The 20,410-nt window shown below is 42.2% G+C and overlaps 1 protein-coding gene across 4 annotated transcripts in view; it reads right to left on the bottom strand.

Annotated features, from left to right (window-relative positions):
* Positions 1–20,410, bottom strand: part of SLIT3 (slit guidance ligand 3) — a 617,656-nt gene that overhangs the window by 557,787 nt on the left and 39,459 nt on the right. For all 4 annotated transcript variants that reach the window (XM_061189924.1, XM_061189921.1, XM_061189922.1 and 1 more), the window contains exons 2-3: positions 14,442–14,513; positions 8,238–8,309 (exon numbers count right to left, since the gene is read on the bottom strand). In XM_061189924.1, coding sequence (XP_061045907.1) covers positions 8,238–8,309; positions 14,442–14,513 — 144 coding nt within the window. The remainder of the gene's footprint in view (positions 1–8,237; positions 8,310–14,441; positions 14,514–20,410) is intronic.

A 20,410-nucleotide genomic window follows, 5' to 3' on the forward strand; every position in this document is an offset into this window, starting at 1 on the left:
ATTGTTAACCCATGCCTCTGTGGGAAACAACTCTGTCAACTAGAGTACAGTTCTTATGTGCTATTCCTTTTGACTTTAGTCTCATAGACTCCACTCATTTCAAGTCTACTTTGGTCAGCACCTTTTTCCCCATCTCCTTCAGTGAGGTTGATTCACACATTCATCACAGTGTGCATTCCATCGTGGGATCCTCCAATTTCCTAAATGATATTTTTAATTTGCATGCATTAAGGTTCACTCATTGTGCTGTCAAATTTTATGGGTTTGATCAATGCATATGTTGTGCATCACCATTTCAATATCACACAGTATAGTTTCACCATTCTCAGCGACCCCCTCTCCCATGCTTCACCTATTTGACCCTCCATTCCCTCCTCTTCCCTAAACCCCTAGCAACCACTGATCTGGATTATAAGATACAATTATGTTTAGCTTTGTAAGAAACTGCTGAACTGTCCTCCAAAGTGGCTGTACCATTTTGCATTACCATCAGTAATAAACGAGAGTTCCAGTTACTCTACCTCCTGAGCAGCAATTAGTATTGTCAGTTTTTAGTACTGTAGCCATTCTAGTAGATGTGCAGTGGTACCTTACTGTTGTCTAATTTGCACTACCCTAATGAAAAATGATGTTCAGGATGTCCTTATATGCTTATTTGCCAACTGTATATCTTCTTTGGTGTTGTGCCTCTTCAAATCTTTTGCTCATTTCTTTCTTTTTTTGTGGGTAGGAATGTTTGTTTTCTGAATGCTGTGTTTTGAAAGTTCTTTGTATATTCTGTATACAACTCCTTTACCAGATATATGCTTTGCAAAAATTTTCTCCCAGTCTGTGACTTGTCTCTTCATTTTCCTAACTGCCCTTTGCAGAGCAGAAGTTTTTAATTTTAAAAAAGTTCAAAAAACAAAAAAGTTCAATGGATCTTTTTTTTTTTTTTTTTTACATGGATCATGCTTTTTATATCAAAAAACTCATCCTCAAACCCAAGTCATGGAGATTTTTTCGCTTATGTCTTCTTCTAGACGTTTCACAGTTTTACATTTTACATTTAGGTCTATGATCCATTTTGAATTAAATGTTGCATAAGATGTAAGGTTTGTGTAGGTTCAGTGTTCTGTATATAAACATCCAATTTTCCCAGCACCATTTGTTGAAAAGACTATTCTTTCTCCATTGAGTTGTCTTTGCTCCTTTGTCAAAAATCAGCTGACTATTTTCAAATGGGTCTATTTCTAGGCTATGTATTCTGTTCCATTAATTTATATGTCTAATATTTCACAAGTATCATGCTGTCTTGATTACTGTAGCTTTATAGTAAGTCTTGAAATTGGATAGTGTAATTCTTCCAAGTTTGCTCTTCTTCAGTATTGGCAGTACTTACTTTGAAATGACTTCTTTTATTTCTAAATTGTTTCTTGAGTTCTCTGCCCTTCCTTTCAAATCCTACTCTTTTCTAATCATCTAATTTCTGAGTTTTTAAAATTCAGATTTATGTCGGTCTTTTAGAGTTTATAAAGTCTTAAATTTGTGTAGCTAGTTTTGAACCATCTATTATAGTTTTCATCTGTTTTGTGGGTACCTCTTTCTTACATGTTTTCATTGTTTCTATGGAGATTATTATGTTTCTTATTCTTCATTTTTCTTATAAAAAATTTTTGTATGAGCTTCAATCATAATCCTCTTCGTTGCTTATTTCTTTTCTTTTTTTTTTAATAAATTAATTTATTTTATTTATTTTTGGCTGTGTTGGGTCTTCATTGCTGCGTGTGGGCTTTCTCTAGTTGCAGCGAGCAGGGGCTACTCTTCTTTGCGGTGCGCGGGTTTCTCATTGCGGGGGCTTCTCTTGTTGCGGAGCACGGGCTCTAGAGCGCGGGCTCAGTAGTTGTGGTGCAGGGGCTTAGTTGCTCCGCGGCACGTGGGATCTTCCCGGACCAGGGCTCGAACCCGTGTCCCCTGCATTGGCAGGCGGATTCTTAACCACTGCGCCACCAGGGAAGTCCCGGTTGCTTATTTCTTAAATGAAAGAAATTTCCTTTAGTCTTATGAGGTAGGGGTGGGAAGTGATAGCTTGTTTAGCTTTAAGAGTCTAGAGAGCTCATTCTTGCGGTTGTTTTTTGTTGCTGTTGTTAAACTAATGAAAAACATGGCCTTGTATTTTCTAAGATCTGCCTCTTCTGGTGATTTCTAGCACTTTCATCAAGAAGGTTTCTTTTCATTTCTACTACTGTACTTGTTCTGATTGACTAGTCCCCAAATTTTCTTATCAACGTTAGGCCTTTCTTTGGAAAAGAGTCTTGTTTTTGTTAGTTTGAAGAATTTATAGGACCCAGAATACTCCAAATACTATCAGTCATTATCACATCATGATTCCTTTGTACTCACCATGAACTGGATCTAATCAAACTCCCTTCTGATTTGGCGGCTTTTCTCAGTTTGACCACTGTGTTTTCCGGTGAGTACGTGTTGGTAATTTTATCATTCTCCTGTTCTCAAGGACTTCCCTCTGCTTTCTTCCACACAGATGAGACAATGCAACAGTCTTATAACCATCTGCTGCGCCCCCTTCACCGCCCCCTTCTACTTACACTGGGGAGGCAGGCGTTTACTGGGATACTTTGTCAACTAGCTTTATTGTAGATGCTGGGTGTCTTTGTTTTTGCTATCCTAGTTTTTCAGCATGTTTTTATTTGAGAGGGGGGATTTTCAAATGTTTAACCAACCTTGCCTTCCTTGAATAAGCCAAACTTGGTTGTAATATATCCTTTTCAGGTATTGCCAAATTCATTTTGCTAATATTTTGTTAGGAAATTCAGATAAATATTCATGAAATATGTTGGTTGATATTTTCTCTTGAAATGCCTTGTTGGGTTTTGCTATAAAGGTTATGCTATCCAAATGACAAAAGTCATTTTTTTAGTAGAATGAGTTTATGGTAAATTGATACTATTTATTTCTTAAAACTTTGGTGCAATTTACTGGCGAAGCCATCTGAGCTTAGAAAGTTCTTAGTGAAATATTTTAATTAAAGGTTTAATTAGATTTAGGACTACACATACTTTCTACTCCTTCTTGTTTCAGTTTTTAATTTCACTTAATCTCTAAAATCATTGAAATAAAGTTCTTCAAAATCTGCTCTTACTATCATTTTAATCTTTGTAAAATCCATAGTTATGTCCCCCATTTTATCCTTTATGTCAGTAATTTAGTCTTTTCTTTTTTGTTTACTAATAAGTCCTGCTGGTTTTTATAATTTTTTCAAGAATGAAAGTTTGTTTTTTTAGAGTTTTTCTATTTCACATACCTCTGGTATTATTGATTTTCTCTCTTCTACTTTGTTATTCTTTCTCTAGCTTCTTATGATGGGTATTTTAATAAAGGTTTTAGCCTTACTTCATTTTAAATATATACTCTACATAAATCAAATAATATGCTTAAAGGCTATACGTTTTCCCGTGGGCATGGCTTTGACTGCAATCCACACTTTGTGATATACTGTGTGTTTATTAACATTCTGAAAAGTATATCTTCCAATTTCGACAGTGAAATGTTCTTTGATTCAAAGGTTATTTAGAAGAAATCATTCAATTTCCAAATATTTTGAAAATTTCCACTTACTGCTTTTTGTTGATTTCTGCATTTCTACTGTGGTCAGAGAAAATACTCCTTATGATTTTAATCCTTTGATATTTGTTGAGACCTGATTTCTACATCAGTATTTGATAAAAGTTCTGTATGCACTTGAAAAGAATGTTTATTCTGCACTTGTTGGTTGCATTGTTCTCTTTGTTTCACTTAGATCAAGTTTGCAAACTTTGTCATTAAAATATTCTATATTGTTACTAACAATTTTGTCTGCTTGTTCATCAACTACAAGAACCATATCTTAAACGAGTATGAACTTGTCTATTTATCCATTTAGTTCTGTCAATATTTGTTTTCTGTATTTTCAGAATATGTTTTTAATATGTACTATACATAACACATATACACACACTATACATAATACATACATACATACTATACATAATAGTACATACAAACATAGATTTGCTGTACCTTCCTGGTATATTTACTCCTTTAACATTATGAAATATCCCTCTTTATCTCCATTAATGTTTCTTGTTTTTTATCTGTGTTAATACAGCCACACCAACCTTCTATTGGTTAGTGTTTTCATGGTATCATTTTCTATCCTTTTACTTTCAGCTTTTCTCTCTCCTTATGCTTAATGTTCATCTTTTGAAAGAATCATATAATTATCATTTATTTTTTAATCCACCCTGAACATCTGTCTTTTAATTAAAGTATTAATCATTTTCATACAAAATAATTATGATATATTTTTATTTAAATACATCATCTTACTATTTGTTTTGTCTCATTTTATTCTATGTTCCCTTATTTGAATTAATCACATTTTTTGGTATCATTCTATGTCATTTCTCCCTCTATTAGGTTATATTTTTTTTAACTATTCTTTTCAAAAGCTATCTTACAGATTACAAAATGAATCTTTGATTTAATAAGGCAATAAACATTAGCACTATTATCACTTTCTGCATAATTCAAAGATCTTCAAACACAAACTCCATTGACCTTTCCAAGTTTTGTGCTACTGTTTCTATCCTAAGCTTCTTTCAATATAGAACAGTCAAGTCCCACCTTCTTCGTAACACTGACTTTTTAAAGAGACCAGGGAAGTTATCTTGCAGAACGTCCCAGCTACAGGATTCGCTTGTTTCCTCCTGGTTTTATTTATCTTGTTCCTCTATCCTGTTCACTTCCTGGAAATCAGAAGCGAGCTTGAGCTAAATTAGATTTAGAGTAGGCATATTTAGCCAATGCTTTGAAATTTATATTTTGTCACATCAGGGACATGATAATTCTAACCTCATAATGTTATATGGATTAAATGAGATGGCCTATGTTGTGACTAAGATGGCATCTGACACATAACAGGGAAAGAGCAGAGTTTCTCAACCTCAACACTACTGACATTTTGGACTGGGTAATTCTTTGTTGTGGGAGCTATTCTGTACATTGTAGGATGTTTAGCCACATTCCTGACTTCTACTCAATACGTGCTATTAACATCCTACCGTTTTGACAACCAAAAATGTCTCCAGACATTGCCAAGGGTCCTCTGGCGGGGAAAACTGGTCCCAGTTCAGAACCACTGGTATAGAACAAAAACCTAAGTATTTGATAAATATTCTACAAGTGCTTACTATCATGCTTTGTGCAAGGCTTAGAGATTAACAGTTAAATGGAACATAATTCCTCATCTCCAAATACTCATAGTTCTGCGGAGAGACAATCAGGCAAATAGGGAATTAAAATATGGCATAAGTGCTATGATATGGACCATCATGTGTTGTCATGAGGAAAGGGGCACCTAACTCAGCCTGGCGCAGAGGTCCTTTCACGGAGGAATAGAGAATTCCTGAGGAGAGACCTGAAGGACAGGATTCTCTCCCTTTTCCCTGTAAACCTCAAGAGATTACACCCGTAATGACCATTCCAAATGAAAATAAACATTACAGAAATGATACAATTTCCAGCCTCTTTCAGAGTATGATCAACAAAGATTAATTTACTACCAAATATAGAGACACAGGTAAAGTAAGCCAGTAGTGAGAGCCAGGGATGATGGCACAATCAGCCCTCTACCTCTTCCGTTGTTAATAGCAAATACACTGTATTTTCCCATTCTATAGTCCTCTGTCTGCGGGCAGACTGGATAACCAAAACCAGATAAACACTAGTCAGGATCACATCACACACACTGACACTGAAAAGCCTTAAATGAGAGAGGCTGTCTAGCTGTACATACTAGTGCAGCTACCTATACTTCCATTCTTCTTCCTGACCAAGTACCTCTCAGCTCACTTGCAATGTAAGTCAGAAACTGGCTAGCTGTTCACTAAGCCTGTTTCCTCTACTTCCAGGGCATATAGCTCGACTACCTTCCTAGCCTCCCCTGCAGTTTACTGTGGCCACATGACTGAGTTCCAGCCCAAGGTATGTAACAGGAGAAATAACATGTAGTCCTTCCAGGTCTTTCCCATGAAAACCTCCCATGTACAATCCTTCCTGCTGTTTTCCCTTCCACTAGCTTGATGCCGACAAACACTGGTACCTTGGAAGCCGAGATTTAAAGATGGCAGAGCCAAGGAGAGGAAGGAGCCCATGTCCCGAAGTCTCCCCTTGGAGGAGAGAGGCCCAGCAACCAGGAATGCCCTTACTGGGTTTTATATGAATAAGAAGTAAACTTCCACCCTGTTAAGCTATGAGATTTGAGGGTTTATCTAGTACAGCAGCTAGCATTACCCTCCTAATACACCAAAGCAGAGAGACAGCCAGGTTTACCCTACAGCTGTAATGCTCTCAGTCCCTCAGACGTGCAAGGTATTTCAGCCATGTCGACCAAGCCAAAGAAAAGCGCCTTTTGCTAGACTATTCCACTGATACTCCCTGGAGTTCAATGGGCATGTGAGAGGCTATTTGCAGGGCCATTGCTAAAGATCACACTTCATCTAATGCCTGCAGCAGAGAAATATGAAAGGACGTGGGCTTTGATGTCAGACAGATGTGGCTTTGAACCTTGGCTCCCCCCAGTGACAATTCTTTGGCTTCATCTCCCTCAGCCTCTGTTTCTTCATCTGCAAAATGAGGGTAATCACACCTCAGAGGAATTTTGTGGGGATAAAATAACAGATAGCATATAATATACTGGCATAGTTCCCAGCATGTCCAAGGTACTCAATTAGTTCTTTCCCAACAACCATGAAATTAATGAATTGGGAATTTATTTGTACTTCTAATCAGAAGACTAAGCAAGAAGTGGCCTTCTCACAAAGGATTTTGTATTTATTCTTCCACGTAAATGTTGACTATTTCATACAAAGGAAGCAGGTTCAATAAGTACTTTTATTTTTTTTTCCTGGGTCTAAATAAGGAGAAGAGTTAACATTTTAAGAAACTTAAAAGTATAGCTAGAGACAACATTCATTATTTTTATCTCTATTTTCCCTTATAAGAAATTAAAGTCATATTTTCAAACCAACAACAGAACATATGCTGACCTTTGACCCAGAAGGAGAGCAATGAATGAGACAGTTCACAACACAGAGCGGGGAGTAAAGGATTTTGCTGGGTCATATCCCTTCCCCTTCTCAGGTTGCCCCAGACGGAATGACTCCAAGGGAAAAGATGGCAGATTACAAAGCTCACAAGTTGCTGGAAAGTCCTATTCCTTACCCAAGCCCATCTCTGTAGATGAGATTTGAAAACAGGACAGGTAAAGATGGGAAGATCCTCAAGCTGGAGGAGCAGAGAGCTGTTGCAGGCCCGTCCCCCGAATGCAGGAGAAGGAGGCTGAAATATCAGGTCAACCAGGATACAGAAGGAAGCATGGAAAGAGCCGCCCACCAGCATGACTAAGTGCTCTTGGGGACAATCCCCTCTCAAAGGGCAGAAAGCAAATATCCAGATGTTATGAGCTGCCAGATGTGATTAACCGAGGAAAGGGGAAGCTGCCCACTTAACTATCTGAGCAGCCTTCCTCATCATAGTGACCCGAGAGTTTTCTGCAAAAGCATTAATCAACCAAACGAATGGAGGCTCCATCCATCTCCCATCCCCACCCCTTTTGCTCTCTCCCTCTGTCAGAGTCAGAACAGTGGCCTATTTTTAAACCACTGGCAATGCATTCTCTCATGGAAATATGTGGGCTTCCTGACACAGGCTGATGCTCACTCAGAGAAGATACAGGCACACCGAAAGCCTCGCCTGCCCGCCTGTCCTTCTCCCATGAGAATGGGGCAGAGGGGGCCCAGAGGAGAAGGCCTGAGGAGGGAGCCTGCTACCCACGTATAGGAGTAGGGAGTTTCTGACGCCAGTTTCCATGACAGGGATAGCTAACTGAGGTCCTTCTTCCCCCACAGAAGGGAAGGCTGAGGCTTGGGCAGGAACAAGCCCCACGTACGGCTACCAAGACAGAGCGCAAGGCTGGGAAGCAGAAAAACAAGCCCCAGATGCCAATTCTAGCATCTTTTAAAGAAAAAAAGTTTAAATGGGTTTCAGTGTCTCTTTAGCAGGCATCTAATGTGCTTTAAATATAATAGCAAACATTTTATTAAACATTGGAGCCTTTTTTTTTTTCTTAGCAAGGCCACAACGAAGCCAATTTACAAACAACTAAGGCTTTTCAAGAAGGGAGGTTGTGCTGTACTTACAATCGCTCCAGCTGCTTCAGATCCTGGAAGGCGCCTCTCTCGATGACGCTGACCTGGTTGTCTTCCAGATGCCTGGAACCACAAAGGCAGCAATGGTCAAGGACAAGCGGGCCTCCAGGATCCTCGTACTAGGCTGCAGGCCGTGCAGGCATGGTCACTCAGCCCCTCCCTCGACCCTCGGATGGGCCCCCTCAGCCAGGATCAGTCTGGGGGGACAAGATAATTCACATCCCAGCTTGGTGTCACGGTAACCAGGGTTTCACCGCCTGCATACTTCTACCTGACAGATTGGTTTCCAAGCCTCTATTTTAAGAATGTTCTCAGCAAATACCCTCCCAAGCACTGCAGGATGTTGCACAGAAAAAGAAGAGGTAAAAGCTGCTTCTTATAAAAACCACACATATATTCAGCATCTCTTCCCTCGGAGCTCCCTCCTCCAAGGATTCAAAAATACTTCATTGAAAAGGGCCTTCCCTTCTCACTCTGTCTGGGTCACCTCATAGAAAGGCTGAAGCTATTGTTGGGTGCCTGCCTGTGCCGGGAACTCCACAAGCCCAGGGCCTGGCTGCTCCCAAAATGAAGGCGATGGTCACAAAAGCTAAGTCCTCCCAGCCACAGGCTCTGCTGACCTCCAAAGTCCTCCAAGCAGATGATTAGAAGTTTGATTCATGCATGTGGCATATCCTAAGAATTGAGCAGACAAGGAAACAATTGTTTCCCTAAGTTTGAAAAAAAAAAAATGGCAGCTTAAAATGGATTAGCTGAACAGTAGAAAAGAGAAGAAGTGAGGCTGCATAGTTTCCATCCAGGGCTGACCCTGGTGGCTGAATGGGACTTAGCCGGGATGCAGTGGTGATTGAAGGATGTTTCTTTGGTAGGTGGAGTTTAGAAGGGCTGTGGGTTCCTCCGGCTCAGGCAGGAGGACAGGCGCCCTGAGGCACCTGACGGAAAAGCAGAAGGAAGGAAGAGTAGCCTTGAGGAAGCTTGGCCTTCACTTCAGAATAACTCCTTGCATGCCAGCCCTCCACCTCTGAGATATTTCATAACCCCCTGCACTTCTTAGGCTTAACACGCAGGCCCTTGTGTTTATTTTCAACTTCATCTTCCTCACTGTGCCTAAGGACCAAGAGGGTAAGGTCTTCTGTTCATCATCACAGTTCCAGCCCTAACACAGGTGGCCAGCACAGCAGCCACTTCATAGACTTAGTGAATGAATAAAACACTAAAGAGGATGTTGGACCACAGCACATACTGATTTTACCCACACCTTTGCAAAGGCTAAGGAAAAGGCTAGTCCAGGACACATGAAGTTTCCGACTATCAGAGCGATGGGGATATTTTGTATGGGCTCAACGATATTTTATATTTTTGTGAATTTGTTGCAAACATTTAAAAAAAATCGGGATATTATACACACATACACACCCCACAGAAGAAACTCCAAAATCAGCTCTCATATTTCCAAATATCAACAACTTTGGATAAGGTCAGAGTCCTCATCCACTGTGATTCACACATTTATGTTCCTTCTGGCCCCTGTAGGCTGGCCTCATATAGGCTCCTCACTTAACATACATGGGCTCCCAGGAACAGAGGTTAAGAGACTTGTCCAAGGAGAAATTATTTGTATGAAGTCACACAGCTAGTGAGGGTGGACCTAACTCCCAATCTGGTGTGCTCATCCAATTTGGTTGAGAATCCCTTTCCTGATTTCTTACTAGCTGATGGTGTGCTTTTGAACTATCTAGCCAACCTCTCAGAGACTCAGTTTCCTCATCTGTAAAATAGCACAAATAAAACATTTCATAAGTCCTTGTAAGGATAAAAGTGGAATAAAGTATATAAGTTATCTAGCCCAGGATCTGGAGTACAATCAGAGGCTTAATAAATGTTCTTTTCCTTCCCTTTTCTTCCTTTTCCATCCCGCCATATGGCAAGGAGGGCCTTGGAATGCTAGTAGACTCACACTAGCACATCTTGCTAAACAGGGAACCAGTTCAATATTTGTGACTGGGGGTTTGTTCAGCTGGGTTTTTACTATCGATCAATCCATCATAGAGCTTGCTGTCATTACTTCCCAACTGTTACAAGGAGCAACGCTAGGGTGGCTTAGTGTCACATTCCCTCAGGGTTTCTGAAGGAGTCTTAACTCCAACCTCCCATGAGGAATCTCTTAGTTCTGTCCTAATTAATCTAACACTACCAGCTTCTTTCAGAAAGGGGAGTAGAAGGGATGGTTGATACCTGCCCCTCCTCCTTTTTGCTCAAGCCCTGGGAGGCTAACTTTTACCGGCTTCATCAAGAAGCTTCCTTGACTCTGGTTTCCTATTGGGTTCAGCCAAAGGGAGTCACCAGCAGGAGATGAGAGGGTGGGAGAAGAGGGAGTGAGGTGGGGGATTTATTCCCAGCTCCCTCCCTGCCAAGTCACTGCACGTTGACTGCATTCCTCTACCTAAGACACCAGGTGCTAACAGGCAGTCCTTCCTTTGCTGGGCTCAGGTAACCACTCGCTCCCGCTGGTCCTTGAGGCTCAGAGGGTACTAGTGACCGTTGTTGCTAGCCCCAGGGAACTGCGCCAACTAACTCTTCCTGGTTTCTCTTAATCTCACCCACACCTTTGCAAATAAATCTTTATTTAGCTCTCCTCATTTGTCCTGCTGGGATCCTGACTGGTAAGGTAGCTAGGGTCTCTTCTGGATCTACTTCCTAGACCGATCAGAATCCAGCCTAGTACCCGGTCTTTAAAGGCTCAAGAAATAACCAACACTTGATGAATAAATGGATCACTGAATGAATGAGCTGTGAACTTCCCATCCAGACTTCTAGGCTGCGATGCAATTCAGGAGTTTGTGCTAAAACCATCGCTATCACTCTCATTTTACTGAGCAGATGCAGGAGACCAGGGGATCCAGGAGGGGCTGGACACCCAGAAGGGCTGACTATGGCTTGAATCTGTTCTGAGTTACAGGGACACAGACTGTGTTCATTTTCAGTTCTTTCGGCATTGTTATTTTTTTACTTTTAACGCTGGATCAGAATCGGAAATCGCCCCCATGTGATGATGACTGGGGTGGAGTTTAACTCTTTTATTAACCCCATTTGGGATAAAGCTGGTTTCCACATTGTGGGCACATTTGCAAGAGTTCTTGCAACAGACTACTAAGAAAGGGAATATAATTGATACCACCAGAAGAGACCTTTTCCTATTCCTGCCCCTTGGAAGAAAGAATTGTTATAAGCAATTCTTGTATCTTCCCCTTTAATGTACTTTATTTGGGGAAAACCTCTGGATGAAGCCGAAGTTCCCCAATCTCCACTTTATTTGCTTTCGCCCATTCACCTGCACCGTATTAACAGTTCTGCATGGAAATGGGTGGCAGGCTCAAATTATTCAAGACGACTGAGTCTTTTCTGGTTTCACTATAAATTGTAAATAAGAAACAGATACAGGGAATATGCCGAGGTGTGATGAAAGCTTTTCAAAAAGATAGTTGTCTAGGTTACTCAGCTAAAAAGAATAGACTGAGGGAAAATATGGTTTAAACGTCTGGATACTTTATTGGTGTCAGTTAGAATGCATTTCAGCTACCCCACGTAGCAGATTCTTTCACACTAATAAAGGGCCACTTGAATGGGATTGTCTTTGAGTTGCTAAGGAAGATAATGAAACACAGTATATTAATAGAGTCTATGAAGTGAGGGGAGGGGGAGGGTGTCGGCACTGCTTATCAAAATAAAAAGAATGTACCAATTAACTGAAAAGATAAACTGTAGTCAAAGGAATGTTGTAGACCATCCAGAGGATATTAATATGATCTTTTGTGATTATTTTAAACTTTCTATCTGCAGAGAGCAGATATGGAAATTGGAATTCTTATTAGTCTTTCTGACGTAATGGTAAGAAAATCAAAGGGTTGTTTTTGACTTTGTTAGAAAAATGAAGCATTAGGTGAAATTTCTCACAGATTCTGGGGGAAAAAAATGGAAAAAAATAGAGAAGTTAAGTGTTTGTTCTTTAAGTTGGTAAATGACCTGGAATTAGGAGTTTACTGCCTATATCTCTTTAATAAAAATCACCCTAAAACTGAGCCACGAAAATCCCCCACCTTTATCCCAATCTCCATTCTGATCCACACACACTTGTCGGAGCTGCCAGTCATTTGACAGACGCATGACTGCTTGGGGCAAAAGAAAGACTTGGCAGAGAGTAGGGTCTTCCCTCCAGGGATGGTGGGAGGCGGGGGTGCACTGGCCAAAGACCAGAGACCACATCGAGGGGAGAGCATCTGCTAGCTGGAGGCCCAGCACTCAGATCCTAGCAGTCCCACACCCTGTTGCTCAGGGAAACTCCGGTCAGCCACTTGCACATCACGCTGCACTTACAAAATTCCTAGACTATCACCTTCCTGGTTTTCTAAACTTCCTATAACACAAATGAACAGAGGCACTGCATGGAGGTTAGAAAGCACACATTCTGGCTTCTGAGTCCTCCTCCTTCAGTTCCCTGCTATGTGGACTTGGGACCACTTAACCTAACTGTGCCTGTTTCCTCTGGGCAGATAAGGGTTAATAACTATGTAACAGAGCTTGGTCTGTGGAAGGTACCATATATACATCAGTTATCACCATCATCATGACCACCTACTTCTCAATCAGGAAAACAATGCGACACAAGTAATGTTCCACAGGTTTCAGTGAGAATAAACACATTGTTCGTGAAAGTGTCAAAATCATAAAGCATTATATGCGTAACTATTAGGGTTAGAAGGACTTCTAAATACTTGTTATGGGCCAAACTGCATGCCCCCCAAAATTCATATATTGAAGCCCTAACTCCCAATATAACAAAAAGTGACTTTATTTGGAGACAGGGTCTTCACTAAGTAATCAAGTTTAAATGAGGCCATTAGGATGGATCCTAATCCAATATAACTGGTGTCCTTATAAAAAGGGAAAATTTGGACACAGAGATAGACATGCGTAGAAGGAAGACAATGCAGAGAGACCCAGAGACAGCTATCTTGAAGCCAAGAAATCCCTGAGGCCACCAGAAGCTAGAAGAGAGGCCTGGACCAGATCCTTCCCTCACAGTCCTCAAAAGGAACCAACCCTGCCAACACCATGATTTTGGACTTTGGAAATGTGAGACGATAAATTTCTGTTGTTTAAGCCCCCCAGTCTGTGGTACAAAGTTACAGTAGCCCTAGAAAACTAATATACTACTCATTCCCTATTTTACAGATGAGAAAAGCAAGGCCCAAAGGAGTACAATAGGGTACAAGGTCACATGGGCAGTTAATTCTGAGTCAGGACAAGAACCTAATATTTCCAGGCCCCAGAATACAACTCACTGTATTATAACAGGCTATGAGTAAAAAGAAGGAGGTGGCTTTAGATACCAAGACTTTAGCTGCTACTTCTAGTAAAAATCTGCCAGCCAAGATTCCAGGACATGACAAACACCAAGGCAGTGGCCGGATTGCCCAGGTTGCACTCCAGGTCTGGAGCCACATTTATGGGTCAAAATCACCTTCTGAGTAAAGACGGAAAGAGGGTCCAATTGCTCCTCTCTTGTACCTCTGAATGTCTGAGACTCGTCAGTGGACAAGAATTTGGGCAGCTTCTTATCACTCAGATTTAGGGATGGATGAAAGTGTTCAATATTTAGCAATGAAACCTGATATTTCTTGCTCCCCTGCTGCACCAATGCCCCTCTCAAATTTTGCTACCTGTCTGCACAGCTGCAAGTGTTCAGCAAGGGCTCTGACCCTGTCTGACTCTCTTCCTCCTTCCTCCCCTCCTCTCCATTAAGCAACAAGATAAATAACTTTTGTCCTGATTGCTCTTTTAATTCACAGGCTGGGGGAGAAATTATAATCTCTATGGAAGGGAAGCACAGTTAGCCAACCTGACCCTGCTGTCATCCTAGAAGCTGGGCATGTTGATTTATTTGTGTATAACCTTCTGTGTTCCCTGTCACTGGAACTGACTTCTTCCATTGGTTTAGCCCAGCCTACAGCATGGAGACACAGAATGAGACAGCTGGGGAAGGAAACCTGGATGTACTAATGAAGGGCTTTCTGCTGCAGAAGGGCGAATTCTTGTTGCCCAGTGCTTGGGGGTGTGATGTCAGGGCAGTGGGACATTTTCACAAGGCTGAAGAGCTGAGAGTGAAAATGCATTGGAGAGCCACGCGTTACTTACAAGACTCGGAGGTTCTTGAGTCCAGCGAAATCGGTCTTGGTGATCCTGGTGATGTTATTTCTGTCCAGGTCACTGCAATGGAGAACAAACTTGGGTCAGATTTTTGCAGGTTACACTTATGGTCTATTTAACCCAGACTGGCTTAAGCTGGAGGGACATTGCTTGTTAAGGAGAAGGCAATTCCAATGATTAATGATATTCCCTAGAGCATGCCCAACCAACCCGAAGGACATTGTATGGAATAAGCTAGCCATTATGTACACAGTAGAGCCCTGGTATGTTTAGCTGCCTGGCTTCTCTTGCACCTTCTTCAGATAACAAATTTTTCTTTGGAAGCCCCCCTCCTCCAGCTCTTGGATCATATCATATAGGTGGGGCTGACCCCTCTCCCCGACTCTAGAGATGGGCACCTGATATAGGCCAGGCTTATAAGCATCTTCACTCCCTGTGACCACAGTAATTGTTTCAGGAGTACATACGTGACTCAAATTCCCAATAGCTTTCGCTCCACTGGAGTTGCCAGAAGCTATCTAGCTACCATGAAGAGAGAATTTCCAGAGTCAGGAGATGAAAAGAGACTGGTTCCTGGTGCTATGCTATGAGTAGCTGGATCCACCCATGCCTGATGCCAGATACCTCTGTATTTTGAGATTATGTGAGCCAATCTATCCCATCTCCCTTATATTTTGTCCTAAATCAGTTTGAGTTGAATTTTCTATCACCTGAAACCAAAGGAATCTGGACCGACTTTGGTACCCACCTACTTGTCTATTTTCCAGCTAATCTGCAAACTCTCTGAGGGCAAAGACCATATTTCATTTAACTCCATAGACCAACATAGTAGAACATGTGCCTGGCAAGAGTAATCTCGTACAATAGGTGAAGACAGCTTCATGGATTACTCCTGCCCCAATTTATAGGCTGAAGCTCCTGAAAATGGCCCCAAAGAGAAGAATTTGCCATGGAAGAGCTCAAAGCATTATGGTGGCGTTGGTGTCCAGGACAAGGAGGCACCTTGGATGGTAGAAAACCAGGATTAGAGAAAACCAAAGTCAAGAAAGAACTTGTGAACAATCGTATAAATACTGTGTTCACTAAAGCTATCTACGAAGACGGGATACAAAAAAAAAAATCTTTTTAAAAAAGGACCATGAATAATATGTTACAGTTTTTAATAATGGAGGCTGAACAATTAATTCCTATTTACCATGTCTTCTTGATCAGAAAGTTTTCAAGGTTTTGGCCAGGTTGGAGTTTAGCTTTGCTTCCTGCCAGAACATTTAGGTACTAAAAGGCCACTGTCCCAATGACGGATCCCCATCCATACGTTCACTACTTCTTTGGTTCTCCTACTCAGGTCCTAATGTTGACATCCTGTTATTATGCCTCAGAAAGACCTGTGAGTTCTCAAGTTGCATAAAATGAAAAGGGAAACAATTTTCAGATTCTAGCACTCTGTGTAAGGAAAAATCAAATTGGAGGAGGGATTACTCTCCTGATTTCAAAAGTCATACTGAAATAAAAATCAAGTGAGTTCTGGAGCCCCCTCCCCGGGGAACCACCTCCCTTCCTCATCCAGTTTTCCACTATCTAAAGTAACAATCATTTAGGTTATTGCAGAATATTGAACAGAGTTCCTTGTGCTATACGGTAGGTCCTTGTTGGTTATCTATGTTAAATACAGTAGGGGATATATGTATATGTATAGCTGATTCACTTTGTTATAAAGCAGAAACTAACACACCATTGTAAAGCAATTATACTCCAAAAAAGATGTTAAAAAATAAATAAATAAATACAGTAGTGTGAATATGTCAATCCCAAACTCCCCAAAAATAAAAAAAATTTAAAAAAATACAGTAACAATCCAAGTTGTTTCTTAACCAGCTTGTGATGGAGAGAGGCAGCATTTAGACTTCTCAGACTAAGCTGAGGGCTGGTAAAGGAGAGCAAGAGTCACACAGGGAAATAACGAAAGCTGTTCACGCAAGGAGTGGGCACCAGCACGCAGACAGGAATCTGTGTGTGCTCATCATCACCCCGAGTTCCTTCTTACCCCCCATCTCAACTGGGATGGATGTCTGGGGACCGTGACAACTGAGAATATGACAATGCAACTAAGAGTTTAATCACCAGGACACAGCGTGGTAACTCAGCAGCTTGCGTTAGCGGCTGCGGCACTGATATTTTCAATTAATATTTATTTATGAAGGGGCACAAAGTGTGCCGCTGAAATGCCGAGGACTTGGAGGCATGGGTTCGGGTGGGGACTGTGGGGTTGTCTCAGGCACAGAGTCGGTGTTTGGGAGGCTGAGCTTCAGAGGGAAGCAGCCATGAGTTTGAATGCCTGCCCTGCCACTTACTGAGTGACTTATGGGCAGTTCACTTCATCTCCAAGGCTCAGTTTCTCCAACACCCTCTAACTGACGGTGACAATCTTGACCTCAAGAGTTTTTACGAGGGTTAAATGAGATGACGACGCATACACGGTGCTTATCTCGTTAAATAATCATGGCAGCTACCGTTACTATAATTAGTTGAACGGCATCCCTGCCATCACTCCCGTCCTCTCAGTCTCCCCCCTCACAAACTTCCACTCCGACATTTCAGCGCACCAGGAGCGGAGGACCACCCCACCCCAAATTATGTGCCTTAGAGATGAGTCCTGGGATTCCAAGAGACCCTGCTGGTGTGCTATCTTCCTATAGACGAAAAGTGGGTGCCTTTTGTGGCTGGTAAATAGAGTGACAGCACCAAGAGTGGTCCCCTTCTGCTGTCTCTCCCGTGCAGTGTGTCTAGGACACCTATTTCCCTGGTTTCTGGCTACAGAGAGAGGGTAGGGAGAGAGCTCTGTTGTCTGTCTGCCCCAAACCCCACCGCCACCCCTGCCCAACGCGCACACTGCCAGGGAGGCCAGGGAGCATATGGGTTTTGGGTGACACAGGTAAGGGTTCAAATCTCTGTCCCGCTCCCCACTCCTAGCTGTGTGAATTTGAGTAACTGACTTAAGTTCTCTGAGCTTCCATGCTTTACATAACCCTCTCCTGCTTGCAGACCTTGGTTTGGTGAGGACAGAGCCTGGATTGCCAACCTGCTTGGCTGACAATGGGAACTAAGGAAACTGACACTGAGAAGAGGTTGCACCACCTCAGGTGTCCGTCCCTTCCCCAGCCCCATCATCCCAGGCCAGGCTCCTTAGCCAGATTTCTCAGCCTTCAGCTCTGTCCTTTGAAGAAATCAGTCTACTTTAGCCCAGTATGAGTTCTGAACCATCTGCAGGCACGAATGATCCCATCTGGGGTGATGCTAGACGGGGAAGCCATTACAGCGTCTAGATCGGGGGTAGGGTGGGGAAGTGGGGCCGTTTCATCAATAACACATGTCTGCAAACAGTTTCTTTGACACACCTGTCCTCAAGAGGTAGAGTCTCTGCCCCTTTCCGTTTAGCCTGAGCAGGCCTTTGTGACTGCTTGGACAAACAGGATTCTGGCAGAAGCGATGCTGCAGAACTTCTGAGGCTAGATTAGAAGAGGCACTAAGTGACTGCCTGACTGCTTCTCAGAGCACTTGCATTGGAGCCCTGAGCTGCCATGTGAGGTCAGCAGACCCAAAGTCCCCAATGGTAAGATCATGTGAGGGGACCAGAGAGAGAGAGAGAGGCACCTGAGGACCCCCATCTGGTCCAGCCCTGGCTGTTTGAGTCTTCACAGCCTAGAGGTCAGGCGTGTGAGTGCAGACGCCTTTGAGATTCCAGCCCCAGCTACCATCTGACTGGGACTTATGAGAAATTCTGAGCCAGATCACCCAGCTGAACCACTCTTGAATTCCTGCCCACAGAAACCATGAGAGACAATACTAAAGCGAGTGCGTATCTTTAAGCCATTAAGTTTTGGAGTGATTCGTTTTGCAACAATAGAGAGATGGAAGAGAATGGAAGAGAAATATTTAATGTCTGAATAGTTAATTTACCATTAACAATGGAACTCCATTCATATGACTCTCAATGGCATGTCCCTTCTGAGGCTTGCCTGCCACTCTGGAGACCCTCAGTCCTGTCATTATGGCTAAGGATGGCTCAGAGGGGCACATGTCACTGTAGGGATGAGGTGAGAACCGGCCCTTCTCTCAGGCTCCGAGAAGAAGAGACTGCGTAATTAGGGTTGCCCATCCCTCTAGGTGGGGCTTAGGATGCCATGGGAATCACCATGGTATTATATTAGTATTCACAAAATGTGGTTGCCATGCATTGAACGCTGGGGCAGAGACTGGCAAGTTGTCCACCGCACCATTTTCCTTCTGTCCAGTGCACAGAGATAGACCACATTTCCCAGCTTCCCTTGCAGGGAGGTGCAACCATGTGACTGAGTTTTCATCATTATTACATGAGCACAAGTAATATATGCCACCTTCAGGCCTGTTCCATAAAACTTCCTGCCCAGTCCTCCATATTCTTTCTTCTCCCTCATCTTGGGCTAGATTCAATAGATCCAGTGGAGGACTCCAAGGATGGCAGATAGAAAGAGCCTGAGTCCTTGAATGACTGCTTGCAACAGAGATCTTCCTCCCCTGTCTCCCCATTTACCCATATTAGACTCAGACATGTTCCAGAAATAACTCTTAAGTCACTGAAATTTGGGGACTATTTGTTATAGCACTCTACATTGATGAATGCAGTATCTTTGAGTCAGGAGCTTTCTAACCTTTCTCTTTTCCTTCTCTTTGCAACAGTTCTGAAAGGTAAGTATTACTACCTTCCTTCAACAGATAAAAAATACTGAAGATCAGCCTTAAAAAGAGCTGATATTTGCTGGGCCCAAACTATGCACCAGGCACTGTACCAAAAACTTTATGTTTATTCTCTCTAATCCAGTCAGCAATCATATGTAGTAGGTACCTTAATTATCCCATTTTTCACATGAGGAAGCACCCTAGCTTAGAAGATTTTATCAGTAAGTCAAATTGCCACGAGGTCATACAAACAGTAAGTGGCAAGGTTGGGATTTGAACCCAAGCTCTTTGAATGCAGAGGCCATGTTTTTAACCATCACATCATGCTGCCCATCTCCAGCTAGGGTCTAAGCATATTCTACTACATCAGGGTAACCAATGACTGCCAGAAAAATGAATGAATAAATAAATAGAATAGAACAGAACAGAATAGAATTTGCCATCATTTGTCTTAAAGAAAGTGAAGGGATACTCCTAGTGGCTTTGCTACTCTCCACTCCAGCCAAGTTGGTGCATTTTTTATCCCACCTCCCCTGTGAGATCTGGGCCCGTACAAGTGCTGAGCCCCTTTGCAAACTCCAGGGGAAAGTGCTTTCTTGCTGTTTTTGCCCATGTCTGGTTTCTACCATGTTCCTCATCATCTACCACATTGCTTTCATAAACAGGCATCACCATGGTAAACTCCTGCATTATTTTTCCCCATCCCAATCAGTGAATCATAAACCGGTGCTGTGACTTGGAGCTCTGAGGTATTTCCACATCTGTTTGACACCTTTGGTAGGGTGGGGAGGAAGTGCAATTCCGAACAACATTGCAAAAAATGAAACAAAAATGTTCTAGGGCAGACCACTGTCCTTATCTTGGCACATGTATATTCATCCTTCTTTTGATTCATTATGTGGCATCCTTGCAAAATTTTCTTTTTGCCGTGGCACATTCAGGACGGGCGAGGAGCAGAAAACAACCCACAGTGAGGCAGCATGGGGGTGGAGAAAAGGGCTTCAACTATAAACTCAGAAGATGTGGATTTGAGTCTCCACTTTCTCACTTCTTAGCTATGTGACTTTGAGAAAGTCACTTAACTTTATTGAGCCCCAGTTGTTGGTATTGTTGATGAAACTTTTATAAAGTATGACCAAAACTACCAGATCTACAGGATTGCTATGAGGCTCAAGAGATAAAGTATGTGAGGAAGTGCTTTCTAAACAGCATTTGGAGTGGTTAATTTTCACCCACAGCCA

This window comes from Eubalaena glacialis, chromosome 4 (genome assembly GCF_028564815.1).
Source record: "Eubalaena glacialis isolate mEubGla1 chromosome 4, mEubGla1.1.hap2.+ XY, whole genome shotgun sequence".
In the NCBI taxonomy this organism is placed as follows: Eukaryota; Metazoa; Chordata; class Mammalia; order Artiodactyla; family Balaenidae; genus Eubalaena; species Eubalaena glacialis.